This window comes from Muscardinus avellanarius, assembly GCF_963383645.1.
Source record: "Muscardinus avellanarius genome assembly, chromosome: 17".
Classification (NCBI taxonomy): Eukaryota; Metazoa; Chordata; class Mammalia; order Rodentia; family Gliridae; genus Muscardinus; species Muscardinus avellanarius.
In genome coordinates this window covers 53820579-53845004 of record NC_137803.1, presented here as the reverse complement: position 1 = coordinate 53845004, position 24426 = coordinate 53820579, and the positions used below count along the sequence as shown (strand labels likewise).

At 41.1% G+C, this 24426-nt stretch overlaps 1 protein-coding gene across 1 annotated transcript in view; it reads right to left on the bottom strand.

Moving 5' to 3' along the window:
• ESCO1 (establishment of sister chromatid cohesion N-acetyltransferase 1) overlaps positions 1-24426 on the bottom strand; it is a gene marked incomplete at its 5' end in the record, with an annotated part of 47689 nt that overhangs the window by 8109 nt on the left and 15154 nt on the right. The window contains 3 exons of the mRNA XM_080714717.1: positions 4024-4113; positions 18143-18274; positions 23486-23600. Coding sequence (XP_080570843.1) covers positions 4024-4113; positions 18143-18274; positions 23486-23600 — 337 coding nt within the window. The remainder of the gene's footprint in view (positions 1-4023; positions 4114-18142; positions 18275-23485; positions 23601-24426) is intronic.

The window sequence follows — 24426 nt, the reverse complement described above, 5'->3', positions numbered from 1 at the left end:
TTTCTTTTAGTAACGGAAGCACTGTGCACGTAAGAATACATATATACATTCAGTAAGCTCAGTATATTATTCTAAGCAAAATATCCTTAAAGAGCTCTTTTGGATAACTGTACTGATCAATAACTGTTCAGGCCCAATAAGCCACACGGCAAATGAGGGAAGAACTGGGAAGGGGTGTCAAGGTCGGCAGTCTAGGGAAGAGCGCGAGCGCTCCAACACCAGGCTATTAACACTAAGGCTTTGTGGCTTACGCCTGTAATCCCTGTACTTGGAAGGCTGGTCAGAAGGATTGCATGTTTGAGAACAGTCTCAGTGATATAGCAAGAACCTGTTTCAAAGTAGAAATTAAGTGGAGATAGGGATGCAGCTTAGAGGTGGAATGCCCCCGGGTTAAATTCCTATTATTTAAAGAAGGCTTATTAGGAGCATCATAAACTATGAATGGGACAGAATATCAATGGATTAGCCAGGTGAGCCGGGCGTGGTGACGCACACTTGTAATCCCAGCATTCGGGAGGCTGAGACCTGAGGATCGCGGTTCACGAACAGCCTCAGCTACCTAGTGAGGCTCTCTGCAACTCAGTAAGACCCGGTTTCAAAATAAAGAATAAAAAATAGGGCAGAGCCGGACGTGGTGGCGCATGCTTGTAATCCCTGCACTTGGGAGGCGGAGACAGGAGGATCGCGCTGGTTCGGAGCCAGTCTCACTGGCTTAAGAGACCCTGTTTCCACATAAAAAAGTTAAAAAAAAAAAAATAGGTCTGGGAGTGTAGCCCGGAGGTAGTAGGGCTTCCAGGAACCCCAGTACCACAAAAATATATATATATATATATATATATATGGCAGAGGGTGTAGCCCGGATGTCGAATGCCCCTGAGTTCCACCCCTGCAAAAAAAAAAATAAATAAATAAAATAAAATAAAAAAAATAAAAGAGCATTAGCCAGGTAAGACACTTCTTCATCTTCTTCTTCTTGGTACTGGGGATGAATCCCCAGTACTGCAAAAAATAATAATAATAAATATCAATACAGAAAAGGTTGGGGATGTTTTTGTGTCTTGCCACTGTCTATACTATTAAGCAGCATGAGGAGGGACTTAATCTGGGTACCGAATTGCCCTGTTTGATATACAAGGGATTTAAAAAATCAGGACTACAAATATTTTGGTGGCGGTGGTACTGGGGATTGAACCCAGGGGTGTTCTACCTCTGAGCTACACTCTCAGCCCTATTTTATTTTAATTTTGAAACAGATTCACTAGGCAGATGAGTGTCACTACTTGCTGAGACTGTCCTTGAACCTGCGTTCCTCCTGCCTCAGCCTCCCAAGTACTGGGATTACAAGTGCGTGCTACCATACCAGGCAAACTTATATTTTATAAGCAGAATGTTGGCTGCATTTTCAAATAATAACTGTTTTCCTTCAACTTCTCCTTCAGGTCTTAAAATGTAGAGAGGTCCAATTAAGACTCTAAAACAAATATTGTAAATAAATTACTTCTTTTGTGTTTATAAATATTTGGACATACCCTAGTACAATTGAGTTGTTCAGAAAAACAACTAGACCCATTGCTTATAAAGCAACCAGAGAATGAAGAAAAGCACAGAGTATATTATGAGAAAATGTAAATAAGCCGAGCATCATGGAACACGCTTGTAATCCCAGTACTTGGAAGGCTGACATAAGAGGCCGCAAGTTCACAGCCAGCCTCAGCTACTCAGTGAGGCTCTCTGCAATTTAATAAAACCCTGTTTCAAAATAGAGAATGAAAGCTGGGTGTGGTGGCACGTGCTTGTAATCCCAGTACTTATGAGGCTGAGACAGGACTGCAGTTCGCAGACAGCCTCTGAGGCTGGCCTTAAACCTCCAATCCTCCTGCATAGGGCAAATTTATTGTTAAACAGTATGTTGGCTGGGTACAGATGTAGCTCAGTGGTGCAGCACTTGCCTAGCATTTCTGAGTCTCTGGGTTTGATACCAAGCACTACAAAAACAAAACAAAAACAAAAAAACTTAATTACACTTTGTGTGTGTGGTTCTGGGGATGGAACCCAGGGACATTCTACCTCTGAGCTACACCCCTAGTCCTGCTTTTTGTGTGTGTGTGTGTGGTACTGAGGATGGAACCCAGAAGTTTTCAACCCCCGGGCTACACTTCCAGACCTATTTATATTTTATTTGGGAACACAGTCTAAGTTGCTGAGAGCCTCAGTAGCTGTCCTCCTGTCCCAGCCTCCCAAGTGCTGGGGATTACAAGCGTGCGCCACCACACCCGGCTCCTAGCCCTGTTTCTTATTCTTTATTTTATTTGTTTTTTATTCTTTATTTGTGGTACTGGGGATGGAACAGAGACCTTCTACTTCCTGCTGACACCTCCAGACCTATTTTATATTTTATTTTGGAAACAGGGTCTCAGTGAGTTGCAAAGAGCCTCACTAAATAGCCTAGGCTGCGATCCTGCTGTCTCCCACAAGATGGAATTACAAGCACATGCCACCATGCCTGGCTCTCATTTTTTTAAATTATGATAATTCAACTCTTGGTTTTGTACTGTTTTGTTTTGGTGTTGAGGATTTATGCCAGGGTCTCACTGCATGCTCTACTATTGAGCTACAACCCCAGCCTCAAATTTTAATTGATTCTTGAGAACACACATGTGGCATAAATTTAATATGCATGCCTTCTACTTAATTACCCAAACTACTGATAATACTAGACAGTAATCAATTCTTTTAAAATTACACATACTTAGGATATATCACTAGGTTTGGCAAAATTCTTCAAATGAGTTATATTCCTTCTTTCAGTACTAGAGGTTGAACCTAGAGGCATTCTACCTACGAACTACACCTCACATCATATTATTTTATCGCAGTATTGAGGATGGAACTCAGGGCATTCTACCTCCAAGCTACACCTCCAGCCCTATTTTTTAATTCTTTATTTTGAAACAGGGCATTACTAAGTTGAGGCTGTCTTCAAACCGCAATCCTCTCGTCTCAGCCTCCCAAATGCTGGGATTACAAGCATGTGCCACCACACCTGGCTCTATTTTTCTATTAATTTATCTTATTTATGTGTGTGTGTGTGTGTGTGGTACTGGGGATGCAACAGAGACCTTCTACCTCCTGGTGACACCTCCAGACCTATTTTATATTTTATTTTGGAAACAGGGTCTCACTAAGCTGCTAACGCTGGCTTCAAACCTGGGATCCTCCTGTCTCAGCTTCCCAACTATTGGGATTACATGCGTGTGCCACCACGCCCAGTTCTGTTGCTTTTTTTTTTTTTTTTTTTTTTCAATTTTAAAACAAGGTCTCAGCTGGGTGTGGTGGTACATACTTATAATTCTAGTACTTGGAAGGCTGAGACAATAGGATTGATTGCAGGTTCATGGCCAGTCTCAGCAATTTGTGTGGCCCTCGGCAACTTAGTAAGACTCTTTCAAAATAAAGAATAAAATAGATTTTGGGGTGTAGCTCAGAGGTAGAATGCTCCTAGGTTCCAACCCCAGCACCACAAAAACAAAAATATACACACCAGGTGTGGTGGCTCACACTTGTAATCCCAGTGCTTGGGAAGCAAAAAAAAGGAGGATCAAATAGGTTCGAAGCCAGCCTCAGCTACTTAGTGAGACCCTGTTTCCAAATAAAGTATAAAATAGGTCTAGGACTATAGCCCAGAGGTAGAAAAGCCCTTGGGTTCCACCCCCAGTACCACAAAAAATAAAACATACATACATACATACATACATACATACATACATACATGGTCTCACTAAGCTGCAGAGGCTGACCGCAAACCTGCAATCCTGTCTCTGCCTCCCAAGGACTGATTATAAGCCTGTGCCACCACACCCAACTGAGTTATATTCTTTAAATGCTCAATTCTTATTTTCAGAATTAGTATTAAATATGCGGTGGCAGCAATATGTTAATAGCCTGGTAGAAAACTCTATTACTATTTTATTAGCTAGAAAACTCTATTACTCCATTCTGTATGAAATGTCACTGGAAAGTTACCTTTTTTAGGGCATATTTTGGGTCTTCGGGAAGAACCATTATTATCCTGCCATCAGGATATTCAGCTAGAATCCTTTCTTTCTTCCAGCCCTAGGTATAAAGAATGAATTTGATACATCACATTTTATTCATCATATCCATATCCAAAGGAAAAGCACACAATTTGTCTAAAAATCACAAATACAAAAAATATATGCTCATTAATGCTTAATAAAACAGTATAAATCATCTATTTTGTTAAAACATATAATAGGTACAATAAAGTTAATTTCTACTACTCAGAGGTTATATCTAATACCACAAAATGTCTAACTTATAATTTCCCATTTTAAATTATTTTGAAAACCACACATCAAAAGCAAACCCCTTAAAGTCAGTGATTTTCGGAACTTAAAGGATAACTTTCCCAGGTTCTTGATAAAAGAATTAAATCTTAGATTTTTTGGAACATGGTTACCTCCACAAACAAACACTCATAGTTTTGTCTGGCATGCCAAAGACCTCCAGGAGGTTTTAAGTGAACTGATTTGCATGCAGTAGCCCAGCATGAAAGGAATAGTTTTTATTCTTATTGATCACAACTATCAAAGCCACAAGAAGGAGACTATAAAAAATATAACTACCTTCTAAGAATCTAATAGGGAAGGAAGGAGAAGCTACGTTGTGTGTATCTGAAGTTAAACATACTCAAAAAAAGAGGTAATAAACTCTTCTTCAGATCCACACTCGTGGTGATTAATGAGCAGAACCTGCATGAAAAAACAAAACAAAACAAAAGCCACTTAAATCTAGCAAGATGGGACCAAACCAGAGGTTAAAACTAGGAACTTTGAAGTTCAAAGTAAGTACAGAAGGAATGAGCTTAACTAGTTGTTTCATTTGTTTTACCCGACCAACTTTACATAAAAAGGCCTTCTGAAAAGCAATTTGTACTTTTGTTTAAAAAAAAAAAAAGATATTTTATCTGTTTCTTAAAGAACACATAAGCTCAATGAAACCAAGAAAAAAGCACCTAAATTTTTTATATATGATGGCAAGTCTGAAAGAAGTTTGATGTTCCTACCAATCCAGAATGGTTTGGCTTTTAATGAGATCTAAAAAGAGGGCAAGATCTTAGTTGAGGGCAAAAATTCTGGTAATAGGATGAGCATGTTTAACAATTGAGATGAAAATACTTAAAATCCAACACTTATTTACAAAACAGAGCGTCCAAAGGAAAAGTAAAATCCACGTGATAACCATTACTGTTGGTAAATGTTCTCAAGATCTGAAAAGGAATACAAACAATAGTCATAAAGTCCTCTGCTGCAGGCTGGTGGCGCACGCTTGCCATCCCAGCACTCGGGAGTCTGAGACTGGAGGATCTTGGTTTGAGGACAGCCCCAGCTACTTAGTGAGGCCCTTTGCAACTCAGTGAAAACTTGTTTCAAAATAAAGAATAAAAAATAAGGCAGAAGATGCAGCTTGGAGGTGAATGCCCCTGGGTTCCACCCCCAGATCCACCAAAACAACAAAAACAAAGAGTCCTTGGCGCATGTAAGATCATCTGAATCATATAAAAATCCGAATAGAGGTAAAAATGTTTATTTTTATTTTATATTTCTGGTCCTAGGGATTTAACGCAGGGACATTCTATCTCTGAGCAACACACTCAGCCTTTTATTTTTAATTTTGAGACAGGATCAGCGATGGTGAGGCTGGCCCAGAACAGGCATGCACCACCACACCCAGCCAAATGTTTTCTTTCTTTCTTTTCTTTTCTTTTCTTTTTTTTTTTTTTTTTTTTGCGGCCAGGTGCGGTCTACCTCTGAGCTACACCCCCAGTCGTATTTTTTATTCTTTATTTTGAAACAGGATCTCACTGAGTTGCAGAGGGCCTCACTAAGTAGCTGAAGTTGTCCAAGAACCGCGATCTTCCTGTCTCAGTCTCTCAAATGCTGGGATTACAAGTGTGCCCACCACGCCTGGCTTAGTCTTTGCATTTTGTTTGGCACTCATTACCCAGGCATACTGCCATGTATGTATATATACAAATACGAGTATGCAATTTTTATGGTAGTTTTAACTTTAAATTTTAATTGAGTTACACTTTAATTAAACTTAGTTTAAGTATATTAAAGTTAAAACTAGTCTTGATTTGATAGTTTTTACCAAGCGCATGTTAAAATGAATCATGGTCAGCCTAAGCCAGCACTCCCTCCTCCGAAGTGTCACGAGCACCGCAGGAAGCTGAGCGGCCTGGGCGCCGCCACTGCGTCTACAACCCCACCACACGCTTCAGCTGCGTTGGCGGAGGCTGGCCGCGAACTGCAACCTCCTGATCTCAGCCTCTCAAGTACTGGGACTACAAGCATGCGCCACCACTGCTGGCTCTCACAAAAACAATTTTAAAAGACTGGGGGAAATTTTACAAGATTCTTTTTTGTCACACTCACATACTAAATGAATCCTAAGCATCTCATTAGTAGATTTCATATACTAAACACTTTTCAACTGGTACCAACAACTTACCAGTATATTAGAAATACTTGACCTTTATCATTTTAAGGTTATTTGGGCTCAGTGAGCAAACCTTAGCTCATCAGTATTGCTCCTGACTCCAACAGCCTATGACAGGCAGAGGGTCCCCAGCATCACTCACACACGCGCGCGCGCACACGCCTACGGTAGGTAGAGGATCCCCAGTATAACACACCCACACACACTCTCTCAATCACACCAAGGAAAAGGGACAAAGAGAAACCAACCAAAACTTGAATGCCCACTAAGTAGGGCGGGATAGCAGCCTAAAACCTGGAGGGGCTCTAAATACAGTCGGAATTCCCCAGCAACTCTCTCCCAGGGCACATCTCCTGAGTTTGGCTGGCAAGTTTACAGCTCATGTGTCCTAATGATTAGATCCCCAATCTCTGCTATCAACCTCAAGAAATCTTTTTTTGGTGGTACTGGGGTTCCTGGAAGCCCTTCTACCTCCGGGCTACACTCCCAGACCTATTGTATACTTTTTTTTAAATTTGGAAACAGGGTCTCTTAAGCCAGCGCGGCTGACTTCGAACCTGCGCGATCCTCCTGTCTCCGCCTCCCAAGCGCGGGGATTACAAGTGTGCGCCACCACGCCCGGCAACCTCAAGAAATTTAAAAGCAGAAGAAAACTAAAAACTAAAGTTTAAACCCAACTCTAATCTACCCCAAACCCAATTTTTATTTTATTTGTGTGGGGGAGTGATTGGGGGTGGAACCCAGGAGCATTCAACCTCCCAGCTACATCCCCTGCTCTATTTTTTATTCTTTATTTTGAAACAGGGTCTAAGTTGCAGAGGGCCTCACTAAGTAGCTGAGGCTGTCTGCGAACTACGATCCTCCAGTCTCCCGAATGCTGGGATTACAAGTGTGTACCACCATGCCTGGCTCCAAGCTCAATTTTTCATTAGATCGGAGAGATCAATAACTCAGTTAACTAACAGAAGGCAAAGCTCAGCTGGGCATGGTGGTACACACCTGTAATCCAGTACTTGAGAGGCTAAAACAAGAGGATCCCAGGTTGGAGGACAGCCTCAGCAAGGATTGAGACTCTCATCAACTTAATTGAGACCTTGTTTCAAAACAAAATAGGGTCCAGCCAGGCGTGGTGGCGCACACCTGTAATCCCAGTAATTGGGAGGCTGAGTCAGGAGATCGCGTAGGTTCGAAGCCAGCCTCAGCTATTTACTGAGACTGTTTCCAAATAAAATATAAAATAGGTCTAGGAGTATAGCCCGGAGGTAGAAGGCCCCTGGATTTCATCCCCAGCACCACAAAAAAAAGTCCCAAAATAAAACAGGGGTGGGGGTGGGGTGTAGCTCAGAGGAAGAATGTCTTTGGGTTCAATCCCCAGTAACACCCCCCCTCCCCAAAAAAAAGCTAAGCTCGCCTGGGCTTACACAAGGCCCAATGTATAAGAACGCTTCAAAGCTGGGAGTGATGGCGGGCATGGTGGCGCACACTTGTAATCCCAGTATTTGGGAGGCTAAGACAGGATGATCATCAGATCTCAGTTCAAGGACAGCCTCAGCTACTACTTAGTGAGGCCCTTTGCAACTCACTGAGACCCTGTTTCAAAATAAATAATCAAAAATGGGCTGGGGGCGTAGCTCGGAGGTAGAACGCCCCTAGGTTCCATCCCCAATACAAAAGGGAAAAAAAAGAAAAAGAAAGTTTCAAGACAGGAAGATTTGATATTGTCAACAGGTCAGTTTTTTCAGATTAAATCTATAAAATCTTTCCACTCCTAATTAAAATCCCAGCAAGTTATTTTGTGTTTATCAACGAACTACTTCTAAAGTTTATCATGGAGAGAAAAGCCCCAGGAATAGACAACATGACAACTTAGAAAAAACAAAACTGAGGGCTGACACCACTATGAAGACTTGCTATCAAGTCACAGTACTGAAGACAGTGCGTGGAGCTGGTGATAGAGCACAAACACCGATAAAACAGCAGAGCCCAGGAAAAGGTTCCCATAAACACCAGCAAGGCAATAAAGTGGGAAGAAAGTGCTGGAACATGGACATCTACACGTATGTATGTATGTATGTATGTATGTATTATTTTTTGGGGGGTGGAACCCAGAAGCTTTCTACCTCCGGGCTATACTCCCAGACCTATTTTATATTTTATTTGGAAACAGGGTCTCACTAAGTTGCTGAGAGCCTCACTAAGTAGCCGAGGCTGGCTTCGAACCTGTGCAATCCTCCTGTCTCAGCCTCCCAAGCGCGGGGATTACAAGCGTGCGCCACCACACCGGGCTTGGACATCTACATTAAAAAAAAAAAAAATCTAGCCGGGCGTGGTGGCGCACGCTTGTAATCCCCGCACTTGGGAGGCAGAGACAGGAGGATCGCGCAGGTTCGAAGCCAGCCGCGCGCGCTGGCTTAGGAGACCCTGTTTCCAAATAAAAAAGTATAAAAAATAGGTCTGGGAGTGTAGCCCGGAGGTAGAAGGGCTTCCAGGAACCCCAGTACCACCAAAAAAAAAAAAAAAAAAAAATCTAAGCCAGGCGTGGTGGTGCACGCTTGTAATCCCCACGTTTGGGAGGCGGAGACAGGAGGGAAGCCAGCCGTGCTGGCTTAAGAGACCCTGTTTCCAAATAAAAAGTATAAAATAGGTCTGGGAGTGTAGCTCAGAGGTAGAAGTCCCCTAGGTTCCATCCCCAGTACCACAAAACAACAAAACAACCGAAAGATTACTTTGAAGGCAGCAGCTTGAGGAAATGAGGGGACAGTGGTACCATCTGGCACAGGAAAAGATACAAGGTGGGCGGCTAGGTGAGATATTTGTTTTTATTTGCTACTAGGTAAGTTACAGGGTACCCTCTCATCCCCATCCCTAGACTTTGAGAACTCCTTAAAAATGTATCGCTGAGATCAGGGCCTGGTGATGCCAGTACATGGGAGGCTGAAACAGGAGGATCGTGGGTTCAAGACAGCCTCAGCAAGTAGTGAGACTCTCATCAGCCTCCAAAAAATAAATAACTAAATAAGATAGGGCCAGGTGTGTAGCTTAGAGACAGAATGCCCCTGGGTTCAACCCCAGTGCCACACACACACAAATATATATATATAATGTCTATTATATATTTGTGGAAGTCATAAAGAATTCAACAGTAAGCTGGGTGTAGTGGCGCACACCTGTAGCCAGTACTAGGAGACTGGCAAGTACCAACCTAGTAGCAATCCCAGCCTTAGCAACTTACTGAGGTTTTCAGCAGGTTGGCGAGACCCTCTTTCCAAGTAAGGTATAAAATCTGGCTGGGGGTATAGCTTGGAGGTACAATGCCTCTGTGTTCCACCCCAAGTAACCCCCCCAAAAAAGGATTCAACAGTAGAAACAATCCTATGAACGTATACAAATTTACCAGTTCCAATCTCAAAGAAATGGTGGGCGGGCACCTAGAGTTGTGTGCATGAATTTTTCTGATAAACTGTACTCCATATATATAAAACAATGCACCAAATAAAATAAGTTTTGCCGGGCGTGGTGGCACACACTTGTAATTCCAGCATTTGGGAAGCTGAGAGCAGAGGATCGCGGTTCGCAGACAGCCTCAGCTACTTAGTGAGGCCTCTGCAACTCAGTGAGACCCTGTTTCAAAATAGAGAATAAAAAATTGGGCAGGGGATGTAGCTCAGAGGTCAAATGCCTCTGGGTTCCATCCCCAGACCCACAAAAATAAACAAATAAGTTCTGAGAACACACACACACAATTTGTTGCACATTTCAGACTGGAGAAATTTTCATCCACTGTTTAGCCCACTATCCCAAAGCAAGTTTTCTTTCTAATACTTGGAAGTGCTGCTCCTATTCTATATTTATACCACACAATGTTCTAAGTCTATTAAGGTCCAATGAAGTAATAAATTAAAAACCCAGGGTCTAAGAATAGAGAAACAGAAACCTAATGTTTGAAATATACAAGTAGAGTGGTACAGGCCTATTCCCAGTACTTGGGAGTCTGAAACAGAAGAATCACAGGTTCGAGGCCAGCCTCTACAATCCCACACAGTCCCTACAATCTTACGCATATATACACTGTATATATGCCACTGAAATATTTCTCCTCCCTTTCACCCCCCCCCCCATAAGGGTGATACTAGGGATTGAACGCGGGAAAGTTCTACCTCTGAGCTACAGCCCCATCTCTATTTTTTATTTATTTTTAAACAAGGTCTTGCTAAATTGCAGAGGGCCTAAGTAACTGAGGCTGGCCATGAACCTGTAATCCTTTTGTCTCCACATGGGATTATAAGCATGCTCATCATGTCCAGCTAAATATTATTTAATGATTATCACTGACAATGCTCAAAATTCTTCCACACCTTAGGAACAAAAAATAGTACATCCAAACAACATATGAAGCTGGGCATGGTGGCGCACGCTTGTAATCCAGCATTTGGAAGGCTGAAACTGGAGGATCACGGTTCGCAGACAGCCTCAGCTACTACTTGGTGAGGCCCTCTGCAACTCAGTGAGACCCTGTTTCAAAATAAAGAAGAAAAAATTGGACAGGGGGAGCTCGGAGGTTAAATGCCTCTGGGTTCCATCCTCAGACCCGCAAAAAGAACAAAATACAACAAAAAATATGAATAAAAAATTCCAATTTAATTTGATAGTAATATAATTTTATCATCTCATCATCCACAAAAATCCTCAGATTCAATCAAAATGTTCTACTTGCCACTCCCCAGAAAGATGTTACATTTTCTCCTGCTTTACTTATACTATGTTATGAACCATAGATTCCTCCTCCTCCTCCTCCTCCTCCTCCTCCTCCTCCTCCTCCTCCTCCTCCTCGATTTCTCTTCTTCTTTTTTGGATCTGGGAATGGAACCCAGGGCCATTCTACCTCTGAGCTACACCCCTGCCCTATTTCTTTTTTTTTTTTCATATTTTATTTATATGTGAAACATATAAATAAAATGGTATCATTTGGACTGTGCTTAGTGGCCTCCCCCCCACGGTCCCCCTTCCCCCCTCCCATGAGTGTCCACACTAACCATGCTACATTCATACTTTTACACATATTCAGATGTAGCTCCTCCATTCATCACCCTCAGCCTTCTTCCTCTCCTATCCTTCCACTCTAGCTTTGCTGAGGTTTCCCCCATTATCTGGGGTCCCTCTTGTTATTCCTACTACTCCCTACTTTGGGCATATTAGAGAAAACATATGTCCCTTCTCTTTTATGCTTGACTAATCTCACTTAACATATTATTCTCCAGATCTTTCCATCTTCTTGCAAATGCTATGATTTGTTCTTTCTTATACAGCTGAATAGAATTCCATTGTGCGTATTTCCCATAATTTTGCAATCCATTCATCTGTTGATGGAGACCTAGGTTGGTTCCGTATTTTGGCTATTACAAATTGTGACCATATGATCCGGCTTTACCACTCCTGGGTATCTTTCCAAAGGGGTTGAAATCAGAGAACGACAGTAACATATGCATACCCATGTTCATAGCTGCCCTATTTCTTATTCTTTACTTTGAAACAGGATCTCACTATGTTGCAGAGGACCTCACTAAGTAGCTGACGCTGTCTTCGAACCGTGATCCTCCTGTCTCAGTCTCCCATATGCTGGGATTACGAGTGTGCACAACCATGTCAGGCTAGTTCCTAAGTTTTAATTTATTACAAATCTCTGAAAACAGTTTCTCTGTAAAGAACCCACTTTTTTTTTTTTTTTTTTGTACTGGGTATTGAATCCAGAGGCGTTCTACCTCAGAGCTACACCTGAAGACCAATTTTATTTCTTATTTGGAAATAGGGTCTTGCTAGGTTGATTAGAGTCCCACTACTTGCTAAGGCTGTCCTTGAACCTATGATCTTCCTGTCTCAGCCTTCCAAGTACTAGGATTACAAGCATGTACCATCACACTTAGCTCAAAGAACCCATTATCGAACACCAAAATTACAAGTGAATTTCTGACAGTTTCATAGGTTCCTGGCCTGATGAATAAAGAAAAAAAATCTCTTATTTTCTCATCACACTTTTAAGAATAATTATCTAGATAGGCGTGGTAGCACACACTTGCAATCTCAGCCCTTGGGAAGCTGAGACAGGGGGATCACATAGGGGCCAGCCTCAGCTACTTAGTGAGGTTCTCAGCAACCTACTGAGACTCTGCTTCCAAATAAAATATAAAATAGGTCTGGAAGTATAGCCAGAGGTAGAAAAGCCCCTGGGTTCCACCCCAAGTACCACCAAAAAAAAAAAAAAAAAAAAAATCTAGTTCATGATGGAAACAGAAGTAGCTCCTAGCTCTAAACCAGAATTCAGGCTCCCCATGAGGCATAAAGAGGTTCCTTCATATTGATCTAAGCTGGGCGTGGTGGCACACATTTGTAATCCCAGTACATAGGAGGCAAAGCCAGGAAGATGCCAGGTTCAAGGAAAGCCTCAATAAGTAGTGAGACTTAAATGAACCTAGTGAGGCCTTGTTTCCAATTAAAAATAAAATAGGAGCTGGGTGTGGTGGCGCACGCTTGTAATCCCAGCATTCCAGAGGCTGAGACAGGAGGATCACGGTTTGCAGACAGCCTCAGCTACTTAGTGAGACCCTCTGCAACTTAGTGAGACCCTGTTTCAAAATAATGAATAAAAAATAGGGCAGGGGGTGTGCAGGGGGTGTAGCTCGGAGGTCAAATGCCCTGGGTTCTATTCTCAGATCCGCATAAATAAATTAATTAAATAAATAGGGCTGGGGGGTATATCTCAGAGGTTGAATGCCTCTGGGCTCAATCCCCACTGCCATATACACAAAAAAAGAATACCTAGTAAGTCAGGTAAAATTCATTTCCCGAAGCCAGATGTGGTGTCACACACCTGTATTCTCAGCTTCTTGTCAGGCTGATATAAAAGGATCACTAAAGCCCTGGAATCTATACAGCCTGAGCAATATAGCAAGACATTGTCTCTTAAAAAGAAAAAAAGCCAAGCTGGGTGTGGTGGCACCCATCTGTAGTCCCAGTATTTAGGAAGCTGAGACATGAGGACAGAGGTTTGAGGACAGCCTTAGCAAGCAGCGAGACTCTTATTAACCTAGTGAGACCCTGTTTTCAAATATGCCTCTAGGTTCAATCCCCACCAACACACACACACACACACACACACACACACACACACACACACACACACACGTGTCATTAATTTCCCCAAATGGTGTCAATGAGGCAGATGGGATTAAATGAAGAAATAAGCCTGGCATGGTGGCACACACCAATAATCCCAGTTTGTGGAGGTTGAGACAGTAGGGTCCTAGGTTTCACACAAACCTCAGCAACCTAGTAAGACTGTTTCAAAATAAAAAGGGCTGAGGGTAGAGCTCTGGGATAGAATGCCCCTGGTTCAACCCCAGAACCCCTCAGGACAAACACTAGAGCAAGAATAAAAAAATAATCTACCTACTCTTCCCTAACCCAAACCAAGATAAGAGACTAGGGAAAGAAAAAGCAAACACCGAGTCAAGCCAGAACAGACTCTATGGGCAGCACTTTCTACTATGACAACAGAACTTAGTTATTACTCTAACCTTTTCTTTGGTGTTTTTTTTTTTTGTGTGTGTGTGGTACTGATATGGAACCTGGAGGCATTCTACCTCCGAGCTACACCCCCAGCCCTATTTTTTATTCTTTTTTTTGAAAAAGGGTCTCACTGAGTTGCAGAGGTACTTACTAAGTAGTAGCTGAGGCTGACTGCAAACCAGGATCCTCCTGTCTCAAGTTTAAACTTTTGAAAATAGGATATTAGCAGCTCCTAATTGGCAGATGACTTCCTTATCTACAAAAAGTATTAAGCTTATTTTCTAAAGAATCTTGTATCAAGCCGGACACGGTGGCGCATGCTCGTAATCCCAGCATTCGGGAGGCAGAGATGGGAGGATCACGGTTTGTGGACGGCCTCAGCTACTACTTAGACCCTTTGCAACTTAGTAAGATCCTGTTTCAAACATAAAAAAGACTAAAAATTAGGGCTGGAAGTGTACCTCAGAGGTAGAATGCCCCTGGGTTCCATTCCACAGTACCGCAAAAAGAAGAAAGAAAGAAAGAAAGAAAGAAAGAAAGAAAGAAAGAAAGAAAGAAAGAAAGAAAGAAAGAAGAAAGAAAGAAGAAAGAAAGAAAGAAAGTTGTATTACTATATAAAACATAAACCTCAGCCAGGCATGGTGGCATACACTTGGAATCCCAGAGCTTGAGAGGCTGAGACAGGAGGATCGCACAGGTTCGAAGCCAGCCTCAGCCACTGAGTGAGGCTCTCAGCAACTTAGTGAAACCCTGTTTCCATATAAAATATAAAAATAGGTCTGGAAGTATAGCCCAGAGGTAGAAGAGCCCCTGGGATCCACCCCCAGTACCACAAAAAAAATAAAATAAAATAAAATTAAAATAAACCTCACTCTTAAATACAGTCCATTTAACACAGTGAACGCCAGAACACCAAATGACTTTTGTATTTGCTTTTTACCAATATACAAAAATGCTGAGCAAGCGTGGTGGCACACGCTTATAATCCCAGCATTTGGGAGGCTGAGACAGGAGGATCACAGTTCACGGACAGCCTCAGCTACTTAGTGAGGCCCTTTATAAGTCAGTGAGGCCCTGTTTCAAAATAAAGAATAATATATAGGGCTGGGGATGTAGCTCAGAGGTAGAATGCCCCTGGGTTCCACTCCCAGTAACACACAAACAAAAAAATAATAATAACAACAGATAAAATTAACATTAATTTAGATGCTTTTGTAAAGCACTTATCAATGCTTAATGTCTATGCAGGCACAATACAAGGTATCCAATAAATGTTTTAACATCAAAACCCAAAATATGTGTCCGCAACAGAATATCATTAAACCAGTTTCACTTTCATCCTCTCTCTATACACTAGGAAAGAATGCTACAACTGAGTACTCTCTACTCAGACTCTATGGATAACTACATCTGAAAATAGCAAACGGTAAGAATAATGACCTTGTTAGCAAAAGATGGGCAGCTGCTAAACTCAATTCCTTCTCATTAGCTTATTTCCCAAATAAATAAAACAACCCATAGCTCTGTCCCATCAAGGGGGATGGGAGGCGGGGTCAGCTGGGACAGGACTCAATCTTCCCTAGTTCACTACAATATCTGGAGCTTTGCAGGGGAAATAGAATTTGTTTAGAAGGTGATAACTAGAGCTTCTCACATAAATCAAGTTCCTTTGGTAATTTGAAAGAGTAGAAAACCTACTTCCTGATTCTCTCAGAAATTAAAATTTTCCTAAGGTAAAGAATTAAGCCTTTTATACCGGGCATGGTGGCGCACGCTTGTAATCCCACACTTTGGAGGCCGAGACAGAGGATAGCCCAGGTTCGAAGCCAGCCTCCACTGGCTTAAGAGACCCTGTTTCCAAATAAAAAATATTTTAAAAATATGTCTGGGAGTATAGCCCAGAGATAGAAGGCCCCTGGGTTCCACCCCTATTACAACCAAAAAAAAAAAGAATTAAGCCTTTTAAACATAATTTAAAAAATAATTTTAGAAAACTAAGTGATCACTAGAATTAAATAATGTCAACTGACTGAAAATGGCTTCTACAATGTTTAGTTATATAAAATAAACTGGAAAAAACTGTTTTCTTAGTACTAGGAATAGAAACCAAGAGCATTCTACCTCTGAGCTTCATTCCTCCCCCGCCCTTTTTTTTTGTGGTGCTGGGGATTGATCTCAGGGGCATTCTACCCGTGAGCTACACCCCTAACCCTATTTTATTTTTATTTTGAAGCACAGTCTCATCAAGTTGCAGAAGGCTTCACTAAGTAGCTGAGGCGGTCCACAAACCTGTGATTCTGTTTCAGTCTCCCAATACTGGGATTACAAGCATGTACCACCACACCTGTCTTATTTGTTTATCATCTTATTTTCTTTTCTTTTTTTTTTTGTGGTACTGAGGATGGAACCCAGTGGCATTCTACATTAAGATATACCCCCAGCCCTATTTTATTCTTTATTTTGAAACAGGGTCTCATCAAATTGGGAATGGTCTCACAAATTGCTAAGGCTGGCCAAGAAACTGCAATCTTCCTGTCTCAGCCTCCCAAGTACTGGGATTACAAGTTTACGCCACCACACTCAACTTATTTCTTATTTTCAAACAGGGTTGTGCTCAGTTATTGAGACTGGCCTCAAACCTGAGATCATTCTGTCTTAGTATCCCAAGTACAGGACATGCACTACCATTCCTAACTATCTCTGACCTTAAGTATTCTACAATTTAGCTGCCTGAAAGAACCATTTTCTTTTCAAGATGCAAGAATATGGCGAGAGATGGGGAGCGCAAACCTATAACCCCAGTGCTGAGAAGGAAGCTGAGAGAGGAGGATCACAGGTTCTTGGTCAGCCACAGCAATTTAGCAAGGCTTTCCACAACTTACTGAGACACTAAGTTTCAAAATTAAATAAAATAGGGCTATAGAGGTAGAAGGCCCCTGGGTTCAATCTCCAGCAACAAAAAAATGAAAAATAAAAAAGATACAAGGACATTAATATCGTGAAATTTAAGAAGTACAATTTCAAATGATAAATCATGTCTGGCTATTGATATTCTGTACCCATATACATTATATTTTATTTAGTGAAGCACAGGAAAAGGATGTACAGAAGCGGCAGATGAAAAATAAAGAACATAAAGGATGGCCACAGTATGGAACCAAAAAAGCAAGAACAAAAAACCCCTCACATCTCCTGAGCAGAAGTGAAAGAATGAAACAATGAATATGAATGCTGCAACCGACGCTAAGGACATGGATTTAACTGAGCCAACACGGCCTTAGGTCGTTCCATGTCTCGTGCCTACACAGGCCTGTATGAAATGAGGGGCCATCTCAGTTCAGATATCCTGGAGGTCTTATTAACGTGAGTGTGCAGTACTGAAGGTAACATGCATATAATAAAGGCAGATTCCATTTCAGATATAGGCAAACAGCAATTACTTTAAATTACTATTTTCACAAGATATCTGATATGGTTCAAAACTGCTAAAAATTTTTGCCATTTTCAGAAATAATAATATCCATTATGCCTCAAAGGCATTTGAATTAAAAATGTATTTTACACTAAGTATATTTTATACTAAAGACATATTTACTTTGTGAGATTTCTTTAATATAGAATTTTTCATTTTTAATTTTATGTAGAAAATCTATGACAAAGATAAAAGAAATCCCTAAACTACCCATTTAACATAGTATGTATCGATCAATCCCTAAGTACAACCTACGTGAATATTAGCTATCAACGGTAACAATTATTAAAATCAAAGCAAACTTTAAAGAAATATACTCAAGTTGAATAGCATGACTTCCTAGAATAGGGACAATAACTATTGTATAAAAATATAATTTCAATTAAAAATCCCACAACAAAGTCAGAACAAATTACCTGGTTTTTACATTTGGCCTTGCTTTTAAGTAAGCCAGTATACATATTACATGTTCTTTGTATACATTATTGTTTCCTAAAAACAGGAATTTTTCAATGATTTAAGTTTGGCAATTTATCTTTTGACCTATCTGATTTTGACATTTTAAAAACCACAAATTCCACTTACCACATATTTTACAGCACTTATAAACTGGTTATGAAAAAGTAGATGCTGGGTTTCATCTTCTGGATTTGAAGCTGTGTAAAGCATTCCACAAACATTACAGGACACTGCTCCAAATCTTTTTTGTCCTGCATCCTATTTACCAAAAAAAAAAAAAAAAAAAAAAAAGTTTGTTCTTTCCAAAACAATTATTATTATTATTTTTTTTTTTCTTTGCGGTACTGGGGATTGAACCCAGAGGCACTCTACCTGAGAGCTACAGCCCCAACGCTATTTTTTATTCTTTATTTTGAAACAGGGTCTCACTAAGTTGTGGAGGGCCTCAATAAGTAGCTGAGGCATAGCCAGGCATGGTGGCACACGCTTGTAATCCCAGCATTTGGGAGGCTGAGACAGGAGGATCGAGGTTCGAGGATAGCCTCAGCTACTATTCAGTAAGACCCTTTGCAACTCAGTGAGACCCTGTTTCAAAATAAAGAATAAAAAATAGGGCTGGAGGTGTTGTGCTCAGAGATAGAATGCCCCTGGGTTCCATCCCCAGTACTGGGGGAAAAAAAATGTAGCTGAGGCTGGCTGTGAACCTGTGAATCTCCTGTCTCAGCCAACCAAGTACTGGGATTACTGGCGTGTGTCACAACTCTAAAACAATTATCCTAGCATATCAGCCTGGAAGGCTACAGTGTGAACACAAAAAATTGCTTAATCTTTGAGAAGCGAATACAAAAAATTGCTTAATCTTTGAGAAGTAACATTCACTGTTGATTATATACACTGAGATACTAATGTCCAAATCTGTATAATATATATTATCTGTATAATATATGTGTGTGTGTGTGTGTGTGTATGTTTTGTGGTACTGGGGATGGAATGCAGGGGGCCTTCTACCTCCAAGCTATACCCTCAGCCCTATTTTTTATCCTTTATTTTGAAACGGTCTCACTGAGTTGCAAAGAGCCTAAGTACCTGAGGCTCTCCGCAAATTGTAATTTTCTGGTCTCAGCCTCCCGAATGCTGGGATTACAAGAGTGCGCCACCACGCCTGGCTCCAATTCTGTTCTTATTTGCGAAGTTGCTGATAGAGTCTAGCTTTAAACCTGCAGTCCTCCTGTCTTAGCCTCCCGAGTACTGAGATTAGAAGCCATGAGCCACCGCACCTGGCTATAAATAGATTCTTATTAATGTTACGAATGTAGTGGGTAGCGGACATATTTGAAGCAAAAATATTTAAATTGTCTTGTATTTAGAATTGTTTTAATAATATGTATCAAAGAATGCTTGTAATCCCAGCATTTGGAAGGCTGAGACAGGAGGACCCAAGTTCACGGACAGCCTCAGCTACTTAATGAGGCCCTTTGCAACTCAGTGAGACCCTGTTTCAAAAATAAAAAATAAGAAATAGGCCGGGGGGTATGGCTCAGAGATAGAATGACCATGAGATGCATCCCCTGTACTGTAAGAGGAAAAAAAAGTTAGGGAAAAAAAAAGTTATTCTCTGACATTAAAATTACAACCCAGCCGGGCGTGGTGGTCCACGCTTGTAATCCCCGCGCTTGGGAGGCAGAGACAGGAGGATCGCGCAGGTTCGAAGTCAGCTGCGCTGGCTTAAGAGACCCTGTTTCCAAAAATAAAAAATAGGTCTGGGAGTGTAGCCCGGAGGTAGAAGGGCTTCCAGGAACCCCAGTACCACCCCCCAAAAAAAAATTACAACCCATCATCCAGTTTCAAAAGCTTCTTTAATTACACTAACTAGAACTACATATTTATTACATTTCCCTATTATTTTGGGTCCTTTTTTTTTTTTTTTGTAATGCTGGGGATTGAAACCAGGGGCATTCCACCTCCAACCTTTACTCCAGCCCTATTTTATTTTAATTTTGAAACAGGGTCTTGTTATGTTGATCAAAGCCTCATTACTTACTGAGGCTATCCTCAATTCTGCAATCAATCCAACTATCCACCTCTTTTCTACCTTGAAACCAAACTATAGGATATTTATGTCCTACTTCATGTTAAATACTGGGTTTGACTTCCGGGAAGATGGCGAGGGAGAAAAGCGGCGTTTACAAGTCCCGCTAACAATTGATCTCTATTACCACAAAATCAGCGCCTTTCTTAGCCAGAAAACACCATCAGCAGAGAAAAACTGTAAATACAAGGGACAGAGAAAAAGAGGGCTGGAAGAACAACCAGACGCCAGAAAAGAAACCAGCCTGCAGTGCCGTGGTGCAGAGCCGTGCCGGCGCCGTCCCTCGCAGCACCAGGCTTCAGAGAGGAGGGGGAACTCAGAACTGAGCTCAAAACCAGAGAGGAGATACGCTGGCCTCACGGCCAAGTCTACCGGACGGCTACAGATCTGTGCACTCAACAAGCCACCAGGCTCCAGAGAGGAGGGGTGGACAGTGAGCTGAGATGAGCAGCTGCGGAACAGCCTGGAGGAATCCAGCAGTTTTCGGAGCAAGGAGCGTCTAAAGCTCCCAGGGGCCGGGCTCAGCACAGCCTGCAGAGACTCAGAGCAGAGCTCAAAACCAGAGAAGAAATACGCCAGCTTCACGGCCGAGGGCATAGCAGCGGCACCATATTGCCAGCGGCAGCAACAGCAAGTTCATCGAGTCCACTACAGCTCCATCAGTGCATTCAACAACCGTGAGTCAAATTGTGGCCCCTAGAGGAAAAATCCCAGTACTGCACCCCCAGGGACTTGTGCAGATAGTCTCCCTGGGTCAGGGAGATTTTTGCAGTCCAACCCAGTGGGGGAGTGGCGGTGGCAGAGATATCACACCATAGTTGCAGCTCCCCGTGGGAGAACGCCCAGCTTGGAGCCCCCATGGTCTAAAACAGCCTCGACTGACTCCCTGGGTCTGAGACTTTGCGATACAACCCAGTAAAGGAGTAGTGGTGACTGAGATACCACAGACTCAAGATACAGAGCACCCTAAGTGAAGTCGTAGTGACCCAGAGAAGGCACAAACTTCCAAAATCATGGGAAAGAGGAATAACAATGGAGCAATGAATGCCCACAACCCCACAACATCAGAACCTGATAACACAGAAATTCAGAGATCTCTAGAAGATCAAATCAGGAAAATAATTGTAGATAATAGAGGACTTTTGAAAAAAATTCAGAGAGAGTCTAAAAGAGATAAAGGATGCAATCATTGAAGTAAAGGCCTCAATTCAACAGATTAGAGCACATGGAGAATAGAATCTTGCTCCTAGAAGATGATCACTCCAAAAATGAATGCATAGTCTCTAATTTAGAGAAAAAAAAATCCGGCAGCAAGAATTTGACATTGAAGAAATATGGGCCCATTTTAAAAGAGCTAACCTAAGAATAATTGGAATAGAGGAGGGAAAAAAAAAGGTGAAATCAAAGGGATCAATAATCTCTTCAAGGAAGTGATAGCAGAAAATTTTCCAAACATAGAGCAAGAGGTCGATACACAGGTCCAGCAAACTTATAGAAGTCCCTTCAGACAGGATTGGAGAAGAGGATCCCCACGCCACATAATTGTCAAAATGACTAATGTGGAAGCCAAGGAGAGAATCTTAAAGGCAACAAAAACAAAAGGCCAAGTGACATTCAGAGGCAAACCAATTAGAATCACTCCAGACTTCCCAAACCAAGTCATGAAAGCCAGAAGGGCGTGGAGTAACATATTCCAAACTCTGAAAAAAAACAACTTCCACCCAAAAATTTCCTACCCAGCAAAACTATCAAATTAGATGGGGAAATAAGAAGCTTCCATGACAAACAGAAACTGAAGGAATTTGTCTTCAAAACCAGCGCTAGAGAAAATACTCAAAGAGATTAACTGCAAAGAAGAAATAGGTAACACACACCAGAACCAAAGAAACAAGATTTCCCATCCAGCAGACAACTAAGCAAAGAATAAACAGTATCTCAAACAGAAATAAAACCTTAATATGTTAGGAATTAAAAATTACCTCTCTATAAACACACTGAATATAAATGACCTCAACTCCCAAATAAAAAGACATAAAGTGGCAAAATAGATTAAAAACCAGAATCCATCCATCTGCTGCTTACAAGAAACACACCTTACAAGTAAAGATAGGAACAAACTCAAGGTAAAGGGCTGGAGCAAGGTAATCCATGCTAATAGAACTCGAAAGACAAGCAGGAGTAACAACTATGATATCAGACAAGTTAGACTTCAAACCCAAACTTATTAGAAGAGACAAAGAAGGTCATATTTTACTGGTAAAAGGAATAATCCAGCAAGAGGAAATAACAATAATCAACATCTATGCCCCAAACATAGGTGCAAGGGAAGAAGGGATGGGAAGGGAATGGGGTGGGAATTGGGTAGGGGTTAAATCAGTGATGTATACATGTATGTACACACAAGTTTTTTATCCCAATATAATGTATGAATATAATGCACCAATAAAAAAATTTTAAAAAAATACTGGGTTTTCTTCCTGTAAACTATAATCTTAAAACAATAATGTATAAGCTAGATATGGTGGTATACATCTGTAATGGAGGCTCAGAGAAGGACATCGCAGGTTCAAAGCCAGCCTTAGCAACTTAGCCTGTTAGTAACTTAGGAAGCCAGTGTTTCTAAATAAAAGTAAAATAGAGCTGGGGGTGTAGCCAATTCCTTGGGTTCAGCCCCCAGCACAACATACATACAATACAAACATACATACACATGCGTAATAAAAATAAAGTATACCTGTACCCCATTAAAATGTATGACTACAATGGACTATGAAAAAAATATATTAAAAAAGCCTAAAACTTAAAATGTATACCACTTCTAAAATTAGTTTATGTATTAAGCTCCCAGTTATTTTAAAACTTAAATGGACTACTGAAAAATGGTAGTGACCAAATGATATACTCAAGAAATGATCAAATGTGAGATAAAATATTATTAACTTGTTATAAAACTAGAAATGCAGAAACTGAATTATTTTGTGCTAGAGGGTGGATTATTTATTTTAAGAAGACAAAATTATAATAGCAGAAATATTTTCCATACTAAAGGCTCATAGTGAAAAACAGGATCACTGGAGAAAAAGAATATCTTTTTTTTTTTTTTTTCAGGGTCTGAGCATGGAACCCAGGGGCATTCTACCTCCCAGGTACACCCCTTGCCCTATTTTTTATTTATTATTTTGAAACAGGGTCTCACTGAGTTGCAAAGGGCCTCACTAAGTACCTGAGGCTATTCATGAACCGTGATCCTCAGGTCTCAGCCTCCCAAATGCTGGGATTACAAGCAGGCGCCACCACGCCCTGCTCTAAGTTTATTCCTTAAAACCTGCATGAATAGGATGCTTACAACACTTCACCAAAAACATCAAGTGTGTACTTACTATAATCAACTGCTTTTCATCAGCTTTCTCTGATTCTTTTAGTTTCAAGTCCTTTGGAATTGTTATCTCCAAATGGGAATTACACTTAAGCCAAGTATGATTTGGTTGTATCTCCCTTAAAAAGAAATTAAATGTCATTGATCCTTATAATTTCAAATCACTGAATTAAAAAAAAGAAACATTTTCTCTACCACAGTGACAAATTTCAATGGGAAACAGGCAACCATGGGGGGCTCTTAGCAACTCAGTGAGACCCTGTTCCCAAATAGGAAATAAAATCAGACTAGGAGCGTAGCTTGGAGGTAGAATGCATCTGGGTTCAATCCCTGTACCAAATAAATAAATTAATTAATTAAATAAATAAATTAAGAAATAAAAAACAAGAGGGGCTGGAGATGTAGCTCAGTAGTAGAGCACATGCTTAGCATGCACAAAGCCCAGGGTATCAAGAAGAGCAACCAAGACAGAATCATCTCAGGTGTCCATCAATTAATGAAAGGATAAACAAAATAAAACAAAATATGGCACAAATACACAATGGAATACTACTCAGCCATAAAAAGAAAATCCTGAAATTTGCTATAACATAGTTAACTGAAACAAGTTAGGCACAGAAAAAGAAGTATCATCTATCATTTATATGTGAAATATTGAAAAGTTGAGCGCATAGGAGCAGGAAGTAGTCTAGTGAAGCTGGGTGGATGGTGCATGCCTGTAATCCCAGTACTTGGAAGTATGACAGGAGGACCCTAGGTCAGAGGATGGCCTGAGCAACACTCAAGATTCTCAGCTACCTAGCAAGACTCTGTTTCAAAAGCAAAAAAAAAGGGCAGGGAGTATATATCAGAGTCGTGATTGTCCCTAAGTTCAATTCCAGTTTCACACACATACACAAGAAAAGAAAAATATGCCGGGCGTGGTGGCGCACGCTTGAAATCCCC